This window comes from Cannabis sativa, chromosome 3 (assembly GCF_029168945.1).
Source record: "Cannabis sativa cultivar Pink pepper isolate KNU-18-1 chromosome 3, ASM2916894v1, whole genome shotgun sequence".
Classification (NCBI taxonomy): domain Eukaryota; kingdom Viridiplantae; phylum Streptophyta; class Magnoliopsida; order Rosales; family Cannabaceae; genus Cannabis; species Cannabis sativa.
In genome coordinates this window covers 76,613,965-76,625,218 of record NC_083603.1, presented here as the reverse complement: position 1 = coordinate 76,625,218, position 11,254 = coordinate 76,613,965, and the positions used below count along the sequence as shown (strand labels likewise).

At 35.1% G+C, this 11,254-nt stretch overlaps 1 protein-coding gene across 1 annotated transcript; it reads right to left on the bottom strand.

Annotated features, from left to right (window-relative positions):
• Positions 1-7,822: 7,822 nt before the first annotated feature.
• LOC133036293 (uncharacterized) lies at positions 7,823-10,853 on the bottom strand. Its single transcript, XM_061112844.1, has 7 exons — positions 10,766-10,853; positions 10,300-10,391; positions 9,427-9,539; positions 8,825-9,356; positions 8,251-8,558; positions 7,982-8,170; positions 7,823-7,880 (listed from the first exon to the last, which is right to left on the bottom strand). The coding sequence occupies exons 1-5, from the start codon at positions 10,851-10,853 to the stop codon at positions 8,352-8,354; spliced, it is 1,032 nt and encodes a 343-aa protein (XP_060968827.1). The 3' UTR covers positions 7,823-7,880; positions 7,982-8,170; positions 8,251-8,351.
• Between the last annotated feature and the right edge of the window lie 401 nt (positions 10,854-11,254).

The following is an 11,254-nucleotide window of genomic DNA, read 5'->3' as shown; positions in this document are numbered from 1 at the left end:
ATTATTTAGTATTGTATGTTTTAGTATTTTCACTTGTCATTCCTACTTGCTATATGTTTAATAATTTCTGAATTGTGTATGAATTTATATTGAACCATGTTATATTCTGTTATTAAATTGTAGTTTAATTTCGAATCTTCATTGTTGGTCTAACATGTTTGTTTTTCTAATGAGATAAATCCCTAATGGATTTTCACCATTAGACATACATAATAGTGTAAGATCTCGAAAGATAAATATTGTATATGAGACATCTAGCTTTTCATCAATAGATGACACCTTAGACTAGTATTTTTACAATATGAAACAAGAAGATTATATATAAATAAGATTACTTTGACTTTCGCTAATCGAAGCATTGTTGGATTCTTATTTATAAACGAAATTATCCTAATTCCTCTTAGCTTATTCATTGCGAATTAGCTCAATAACATATCATTGGATGAATGGTCTATAAATCATTTCATGTCATTCTATATTTTCTCTTAAGAAATTAAATGACGCATATGATTATAATCCCAAAATTCTATTCCCAATTGATATAAATCCTCAATCTTAGAAATCTCCTACTTGTATGGGCAAATCGGACTTAGAATTAAATTAGTAGTGGTGGTCCAAGATAGAATTACTCATTATATTTGGTATAAATTTAAGTCTTTGACTTTAATTTTAGATTCCAAACAGAAATTTTCTTATATTTCTAATTCCAGAATACAATACAGTTACACTTTCTCAAGTGTTTAATATCCATCTTCTATTAATGGATTCAAACTGTATGGAATATGAGTTAGGTATTCTGTGACCAGGATCCACTTGCACTATTCTAAGAACTCTTTGATGTAACTAAACCTAAGTCATCAAAAGACACTACCACATTTTTTTTAATCTATGGCATTTGTATCTTGTTCATAGTGGATTTGACAAGATCAATCTCTGCAAAGAGTTAATATGCCTATATCCACTGAAAGTAGTTCATCTCATTCGCAGATGGATGTACATTCAGGGGTGGATATGAGTTTTTCGTTGTATTCTTAAAACGATAACTCTAGATTATACCTTTTAGCAAGAAATTTGAAATGTTTAAAAAAAAATGTTTCATTAATTTCTAGCAATGGTTAAAACCATTAAGGTAAGTGGTTAAAGATCTTGCGAACTGATAGGGGTGGAGAAATAGTTAGTAGATATGCAGTTCAAAGATCATTAAATTGATTTTTGAATTATATCCAAACTTACCTCCCAAAAAATTTTGAGTTGCATATTGATGATTAGTTACTAGTCGTTGCCTAAATCCTTCTATGGTAATACAGTTTCAGAATGATGTAATGGTTGTATACTTAATGTAAATCATTACTAGATTCATGGATGACCTAATCAAAATCTTAAGAAAAGCTAGAACTGTTAACCATGGTTTGTTAGCTATTCTAAGTGATTAGGGGTGGACTATCCCATAGTCAATAGATAAAAAGTGATTGTTCAAACAAATACTACTTTTCTAAGATAATGACTAAGTCTGAAAATAAAGTAGCAAATAAAGGAGATATTTAATTCTTGATTCCAAAAGTGTTCTATCATCTTACATATGATGATCCCACTGCCTCTTTTGTCTTGTCACAACCGAAGAGATCAATACCATTTAGTTTTCTTCGACATAATTCACGGTACCTTGTCGTAGTGGGAGAGTTTCTAGGAACTCACCTTCTTATGACTTGGGAGACACTAGTGATTAAAATCCATTGTGAGTTTAAACAAGTAATGGATTGTCAAGATAAGAAACTAAGAAGAAAGCCAATAGAACTATGGTTTAATCCATTCACATGGAATAACCTAAAGTTTTCTATTACAAGGACATAAAAGGAAATTTTCGTTTATAAGTCTATTCAATGGACTTAACAAACTTCCTGTTCCTTGTATTATAGGTTTGAGTTTATCTAAACCTATGGCTTGTGGTATACCTGGTAATTACTTACTTTAATGCAAGCAACTTACATTAGTAAGATGCTGAAGCATTTTCTTTCTAATGGTAATCTATAGAAGCTTCACAACTTCTTAGACATAGATTTTATTTATCTAAGGAAAAGTCTCAACTATTCCAGAAAAGATAAAGCCATGAAAGAATTTCTTAAATCAACAGTGAGAGGTCTCAGATATGCTTTAGTAGGCCTTAGACCAGACACCTGCTGTTGAGTGGGAGTAATGAGTAGGTATCAGATTAATCCAGGAGAAGAACATTGGAAGACAATCAAGTAAATCCTAAGATTAAGAAGAGGAACTATATGTTAGTCTATAAGGGTGTGTTTAAAACTCTTAGACTACACCATATCAGATTTCGAAATTTGCCTTTGTGCTAGTAAATCTTTCTGATAAGATGGTGGTTACTCTGGGGGTGGAATAGTGATTTTGGAGAAGTGTAAAAACCTATCTGAAGTTTCTAGGTCTACCAGAGAGGGACTGAATGTTAAAGTTGCAGAAAAGGTACTTATTCAGTCTAAGGAAAGTTCTATACATTTTTGGCATCATTCCAAATTGCCTTAAACTACTAATGTTAATTTCCTAATTAACCAAAAGTAGTTGCCAAAGATATAGAATCCAATATCCCAAGAGAGTAGACATATAGAGAGGAATTTCACGTTATCAATGATTTTGTGATTAAGGAAGAGTAATGGTGGAGAAAAGGTTGTGTTTAATTCAACCTTTCAGATCCTATTACGAGGAGTTTACTACTACTACACTTGATTTGTATATCAAGGTGTTGAGATTATTTGAAACGCACTTTTTGTTTTATATTAGTGCAAGTGGGAGTTTGTTGGGTTTTATGCCCTAAATAAAACTCATTTCAATATAATCAGATTTACTTATTAATATAGGTCAGAAATAACATTTGATGTTGCCTGGTTCACATGATTTATTTCATGATTATATGTACATAATGTATAAATTCATCTGAAACCCTTTTCACATACTTGATCCTGTTTATTGTGCTGTCAACACATTGGAAAGTAAACATGACTATGTGAATAAAGTTTCTAGATTTATCAGACATAGGGTTTTACTGATATGATAATCTACAACATAGTTTACTTGCATTTGGAGAAGTGCTATGTTCTTTCCAGAGCATTGGTTGAAGTAAAGCTCAGGTTGGATGCATGGAGTATGCATCGGAAGGGACCGATATTGAACTTTGACTTAGATTTATTAAACTTACCGTAATATCTATTCAAGTTAATATCACCTAGTTGATCCTATATCAAATGATCTTAATCCTGTTATGATTAGGCTCAATCTCGAGAGGCTATTCGTGTTCTTTGATTTGTTAGTTAAGCCTACTTTTAGGTCAGGGTGATACGTACATTTTGGGAACACGGTAGTGCAATTGAGTGGGAGCGCTATCATAAACATGGAATCTATAGCTTCTATCTGGCGAATAGTAAGCAAAGGATGATCTCCTTCGAGCTTGACCAAACGAACATAAATGGTGGAGTACTCATTTCACATAAGCTGAAATATCATTTATACGGGGTCAAGTGTTTTAAGGAATAAATACATTGTAGGGTGTAACGGTAATATAATCCCTTTACAGTGTAGATCATTCATATAGAGGATCATTGATCACATTAGGATTATAACAATGGATAACTAATGATATATCTATATGGTGGAACATATAGAGCATTCTATATACTGAGAGTGCAATTCTAAGTTCTATGCGTGGATTCAACGAAGAATTAATAAGTTATTGAATTTTAGTGCTAAATTCTTGATCTACTTATTGGAAGCTCGGTTATATAGACCCATGGTCCCCGCACTAGTTGAGATAATATTGCTTGTAAGACTCATATAATTTTTTTTGATTAATCAATTATAATTCTCAATTTAGACTATGTCTATTTGTGAAATTTTCACTAAGTAAGGGCGAAATTGTAAAGAAAGAGTTTTAGGGGCATATTTGTTAATTATGATACTTTGTATTGTTCAATTAATAAATATGATAAATGACAATATTATTTAATAATTATTTATAGTTATTAAATAGTTAGAGTTGGCATTTAAATGGTTGAATTAGAAAATTGGCGTTTTTGAGAAAATCAGATGCAGAAAAAATAAAACTGCAAAATTGCAAAAAGTGAGGCCCAAATCCACATCTATAGGGCCGGCCACTTTTGTAGGATTTTCCCTCTGATATTTTCATTATTTTAATGCCAAATAATTCAAACCTAACAGTAGTGGAATGATATAAATAGATAGTGAAGGCTTCAGGAAAATTACGCTTTTTTCTGACACTTTCTGAATCAGAAAAAACTGAGCCTTCTCTCTCCCTATCTTTGGCCGAACCCACTCTCTCTTTCTTCTTCCTTAAATTTCGAAATTACCTTAGTGTATGAGTAGTGACCACACACAGCAAGTGATACCTCAATCATAGTGAGGAAGTTCGTAAAGAAAGACTTTCAGCAAGAAGGAGGTTTCAGCATCAAAGATTCAGAGAAAGAGATCCAGGTTCAGATATTGATAATGCTCTACTACTGAAAGGAATCAAGGGCTAGATATCTGAACGGAACGAGTCATTATGTTCCGCTGCACCCAATGTAAGGTTTCCTAAACTTTATATGTGTTTATTTCATCGTTTTAGAAAGTTCATATTTAGGGTGTTAATCAACATACTTGTGAGTAGATCTAAGATCCTGGTAAAATAAATTTCAACACTGGAGGCGAAGTCGAAACTTTTAAAGCTAGACTGGTCGCCAAGGATTACACCAAAAGAGAAGGCATGGACTATGAGGAAACTTTTAGTCCGGTCGCCATGCTCAAATCCATCCGAGTTCTTCTCTCCATAGCAACCGCTTTGATTATGAAATCTGGCAAATGGATGTCAAGACAGCTTTCCTTAATGGAATTCTTGAAGAAATCATCTATATGGAGCAACCAAAAGGCTATGTTCTTCCAGGGCAGGAAAAGAAAGTTTGCAAACTCAATAGGTCCATTTATGGACTTAAGCAAGCTTCTCGCTCCTGGAACAAAAGGTTTGATGAAATCATCAAGACCTACGACTTTCTTCAGTATGAAGATGAACCTTGTGGTAGTATTCCTGGTCCTTTATGTTGACGACATTTTGATTATTGGCAACAATATCAAGAAAATGATTGACATCAAGGAATGGCTAGACACTCAATTCAAAATGAAAGATTTGGGTGAAGCTGCCTATGTTCATGGTATTCAGATTATCAAAAACTAGAAGAACAGATCCCTTGCTCTCTCTCAAACAACTTACATAGATAAGGTTTTAGGGAGATTCTCAATGACCAACACCAAAGGGGCAACCATGTCGTCTAGATTTTGTATTCGTGTATTTAAGGAATAGTGTCCTACTGATCCTCAATACATAGAGGACATGAGAAGGGTTCCTTATGCTTCATCACTTGGAAGTCTAATGTATGCTATGTTATGCAGTAGGAATGATGAGCAGGTATCAGACAAATCCAGGACAGGAACATTGGAATGGTGTTAAGCATATCTTGAAGTACTTGAAGAGTACAAGGCAATTCGTGTTAGTCTACAAGGGTGATGCTTTATATCTCGTAGGCTATACCGATTCATATTTCCAGGCATCTCTTGATGACAGGAAATCTACATCTGGGATGGTGTTTACTCTTGGGGGTGGAGCAGTGGTTTGGAAAAGTGCTAAACAAATCGCAATTTCAGACTCTACCATGGAGGCAGAATACATAGCTACTGCAGGGGCTGCAAAAGAACTTGTCTGGCTTAGAAAGTTCTTCACAGGACTCGGTTTCGTCCCTGGAATGGTAAAGCCACTGGTTTTGCATTGTGATAACACTAGAGCCATAGCCAACAGTAAAGAGCCTCGAAGCCACAAGAGAAGCAAGCACATAGAAAGGAAATATCACATCATCAGAGAGTATGTGGCAAGAAGGGATGTACTGGTGGAGAAAGTGGACACAACGGACAATCTAGCTGATCCATTCACCAAAGTTTTGGCAGGAACTGCATTTGAAAAGCACCGTCAGAATTTAGGATTAGTTGAAATGTACTAATTTTTTTTATATTAGTTCAAGTGGGAGTTTGTTGGGTTTTATGCCCTAAATAAAACTCCATTTCAATGTAATCTTTATTATTTAAATATCAATAAAGAAACAGAAGTATTTTAATCACTTATTGTGTCATTTGGTTCATGTTATCATTTATTTGTTTATTTGATTTATAAATTCATCCAAATCCTTATCAAATATATATTCTTGTATATTGTGTCATCAGCATAGTGGAAAGTAGTCAAGAATATGTGATTAAAAATATATTCCTAGATTTATTAGTACACAGGGTTTAACTGATATGATAATCTACAACATAGTTTACTTGCATCTTGGATAAGTGCTATGTCCTTTCTAGGGCATTGGTTAAAGTAAAGCTTGGGTTGGGTGCATGGGGTATGCATCGGAAGGGACCGATATTGAACTTTGAATCAGATATGATAATCTTACCGCAATATCTAATCAATTCAATATCACGTTGTTGATCCTAGACCAAATGATCTTCATCCTGATATGTTTAGGTTCGATCTCAAGAGTATTATGCATGTTCTTTGATTTGTTAGTTAAGCCTATTTTTTGGCCAGGGTGATACGTACATTTTGGGAACATGGCAGTGCAATTGAGTGGGAGCGCTAAACATAGATATGGAATCTATAGCTTCTATCAGAGTATAGAAGTGAAATGATGATTTCCTTCGAGCTTTGCTAAACAGAGATAAATGGTTGAGTCACTACTACAAAAACCCCCTTTAGAGGCGTTTTTAAGCCCTTTCAGCGTCGGTTTTCGTGAAATTCGCTACCGACGCTGATCAGGGCGACGCTAAAGGGTTTATATGAACCGACGCCATATGTACCCCTATGGCGTCGGTTATTAGCTGGGAACCGACGCCATAGGGGTACATATGGCGTCGGTTCCTAGCCAATAACCGACGCCATATGTGGCGTAGGAACCGACGCCATATGTACGCGAATTTCAGTTTTTTTCATTTTTATTTAAATTTAATTATATAATTTTAATTATATATTTATTAATTTATGTATTATTTTATTTAATTTAAATTACATATTTATTTAAATTTTAAATTGCATATTTATTTAATTTAATTATATATTAATTACATTTTAAATTAAATATTATTTAAATTTGGGTAAAAACATAATTTAATTTTATAAATATTACACAAACACTAATGTAAAATTAGTTAAAAATATTAATAAGTTAATAAATCTAACTAGAAGTTAATCTATAAAAATTACATAATGAAGAAAAATTCTTCGACCTTTCAACCTCAATCGTCACCGTGAATCACCACCATCAATTGTTCGATCCACTTTCGCTGTAGTGGTAACAATTCTGTTTTTGGATCGTATTGCTTCTTACCCCCAAACTGTTAAAAAAATTAAAAATTTATATTAGTTTATGTATATGTATATTATATATTTGTTATTATAGAATTTATATACTATAATCAATAATTAAAACTTACAGCTTTTTGATCTTGTATGTAACGGTTGGGGTTGGCACGTGCGACGATGTCAGTGATATATTTCAAAACATAAAAACCGCATTCTTGGCTTTTAGGTTGTCTTGGATAGTTTGCTTGGTTAATTCCTTGCCACGGGCCAAGATAGTCATGTGCGTTCCCTATATACATGAATGCCCTGTTTGGGAAAATTATATTAGCATTTAAATTCGTTAGTTAATTTAAATTCGTTACATAAGAAGTCATTAAATTATTACCTTCCGATCATTTGTTCTTTTACTTCGGGAATTGGGCGACCACTTATAGGGTTTAAATGGATAATTTTCCTTGGCGTAACCACCACTAGCGTCCAATGCATCCTAGAAAATTATATTGGAATATAAGTAAGATAGTATAAAAATAATTTGAAGACATAATATAGAAATGAACAATTAGCACTAAAGAATTTAATAAAGCTTACCCGATATTCCAAGGAATAAAGAACATTTGGTGGTTGTTGTTCATTAATGATAACCAATTAGCCAATCGTCTTGCCGCATCGTCAAAAGACTGACTCTTTTCTTCATCGTTGATCCCATGCACTATGAGAAGCTCTGGGTCGTAAAACTTGAAAATTTTTCTCAGACCGTTGATGCTCTCTCATATGTGCCTGCCAAAAAAATTGTTAGTGTCTTATAATAATTTAACTATAATTTGATATAAGGTTAATTAGATTAAAGAAGAGTATACATCATTCCAAACAGCATTCCCTGGTTGCCGATGTAGTCACACGTAGCAACCTGCTGCAAATCCTCTCCAGATAACGTGATCTGGGTACGCGGTGCAATGAATCATCGGGGGACAGGAATTGTGATTATATCACGTTTATCTTTGAGCCTCAGGAATTCATGAATCATCCATTTTAGCGAATTAGGGATCAACGCCATCTTCTCTTCCGTGAACAAGTCATCTTCCCGTGCACCACGGCCTTGTGGAGAAAGCATCGGAGCTTTCCCCTTTGACGCATCACGTCTTGAGGGCGGTTGAGCGAGTGGACCCTAAACAAAACAGAACATAATATATATATATATATCAAATTTTATCCAAATTCTACCGAAATTTTGGCAGCATAACGGTTCTAATTGAATGACCCCAAAAATTTTGAACATGGTTGTATAACGACAAATAACACATATATAACAGTAGTTTGTTCATCCATCCCACCGCAGCACATATATTCGCAGAACCTACTTCACTACGGATGAATATTGAAGATATTCAAACTCCACTAATCATTAATAATTAATTTGAGTTGAGAAGTTACCTCGGTTGTTAAAATTAAGTGTTTAGGCCAAGGAAGGAACATCTGGTATACGTCCCTAACATATTTGCACTCTTCAATTGGGACTGGGATTTCAGCGTCCTCTTGCAGGATTTTCGAAACCATAATCCGGGCATGTGAATCATCGTACTCCTGGCAGTGAACTTTGATCATACCCACATGCTCGTACAAATACCCTCGGGCCACAATATTGTTGATGTTGTCAGAGCAGAGATGTACTTGCTGATTAAGGGCCGCATGGTCATCAAAATTGTACAAGATACCTTGGTCGTTGAGGGAAATAAACTCCTCAGCATAAATTTGTGGTTGTACCTCATCCTGAGGAGCGTATGGTTGTGGAACATACGCCTCACCAGCCACCTCTCCTTCTCCCTCTTGTTCGGCAGCGTTCCTCTGCTGCTTAAGGGATTGGACTTCGGCTTTTAATTTTTCAATCTCCTTCGCTTGCCGAGCCACAACATCAAACACTTCCCTTTTCTTCCTGCCGAACAGTTGAGATGCCCTGGTCAAGAACCTACAAATCATAAAATACAAATTAGCAACGATTTTATTAATCATAAATAACATTTGAAGTAATAGCATACCCAGCAGCCCTGACACGTCCAGGATGCTCTGGTGTCCCGAGCGCCTGCGTCAGGATATCGTTTTGGCCCTGGACCTGAATTTGTCCCTGACTAAGCTTCTCCTCTAATTGATCCTAATGCATGCATATATTCAAGCAATTAGTATATGAATTATATACACTAACTCATGAGTAGAACTCAATTAAGGATTAATATATACTTACTATCTCCTCTGCAATTTCCTTGTCGTAATCAGTGACAAGTTTTCTACTCCTGGTGCGAGATTTAATCCAAACACGGTGGCGGGGGGGATCTGCAACTTCGAGGTCCTTTTTCTGCATAACGTTATAACAATGAAATGAGTACCAATTAAATTGTATCACACATTATAGCACATTAAATTTTAAGCATTACTTACCACAGCTTCACGTACGTTCACCATTCCACTCCGACCACTTCGATGTCTGGATTGAATTTTTGAGGAACGTTCACGTTGCACCTTACTCCATTCCTATAATGCCAAAAAAATACATTAGATACATGTACTTGTATTTAAGAGTTTATCTTAGTGTTAATATAATTAGCGTACCAGAAATTCAGGAGTTAGTCGACTTTCAACAAATTTGCACCAATCAGCAACGTCGATCTCGGGGTGCTTTTCAGGGACTTGTGCCAGTCGTTCCAGATCATTCTCTTTCAACGCGGGCATTATGATGTCTTTTGTCATCCTATTCTTGAAGTCTTTCATTAACTTCCCAGCTAGGATGAGACAATCATGTTTGAAGGAGTCCGGCACAATGAACCCCGTCTATTTTGAAGGAAAACAAACACGGTTAGAGTCAACATTTGAAGTAATAGAAAAACAAATCAAAATTCTAACAAATAACAGCTTACCTGTATGTCTTTCCAAACATTATTTTTCAGAGTCCGGTTGACTTCTTTCCAGTTTTTACAGGCCAACCCTACTGTCTGCCGACATTTGACTCCTAGAGTGGATACGAGCTTCGCATAGCTTTTTCCACAGTATTGACCTTTATCATTAACCTCGAGGGCCACTCTTTTGCCCTGATCCATTAGTTTGGATATTTCATTCATTTGCGTCGGCCCTCGTGTAGGTATTGTGGTTGGACACTCATTTTCTGCGCCCGAATCAGATCCTGATTCCGAGTTTGCCATGTCTACACCATTAACAAACAAACTTTAAAGTTAGCTATATATATAACAAGTAGTGTATATGAAATATTAAAAGCATAAACAAATTGTTAAGTATTCAGGAGCATTCACAACCACAATATAAAGTAAGTTATATATCAAGTTACCAATTAGACACGTTTTCTTTTCTTTTTTTGTTTATGTTTGCCTGAATCACAATTGACCCATATTCCCTCATTGATATCGTTTCTAATGTATTCAGCGTCGTCTTCCTCAATGTTACGATCAGTTCCCATAAGTTGCTCATAAATTGGTTGTCCAACAATGAAGTCATCGTAACATAAGTCAGCATTCTCCTCATCCTCTTCAGTCTCTAAGAACCTCCTCTCTGGTGTCGATAAAACAATAGACCATTTATCATTAGTCGGATCAGAAATGTAAAAAACTTGAGCTGCTTGGCTAGCCATGATGAATGGATCATTCTTGCTTCCTCTCTTACTTAAATCAACCAAAGTAAAACCAAGCTCGTCAGTTTTTACTCCAACGTTGTTGTCAACCCAAGAACATTTAAAAAGTGGAATTCGGAACGCAAAATAATTGAGCTCCCATATTTCTTCAATGACCCCGTAATACGTCATAGTACCTAAAACAGGGTTTCTATCTTTTGCACTTGCAAAGTGCATAGTTTCTGCGACGA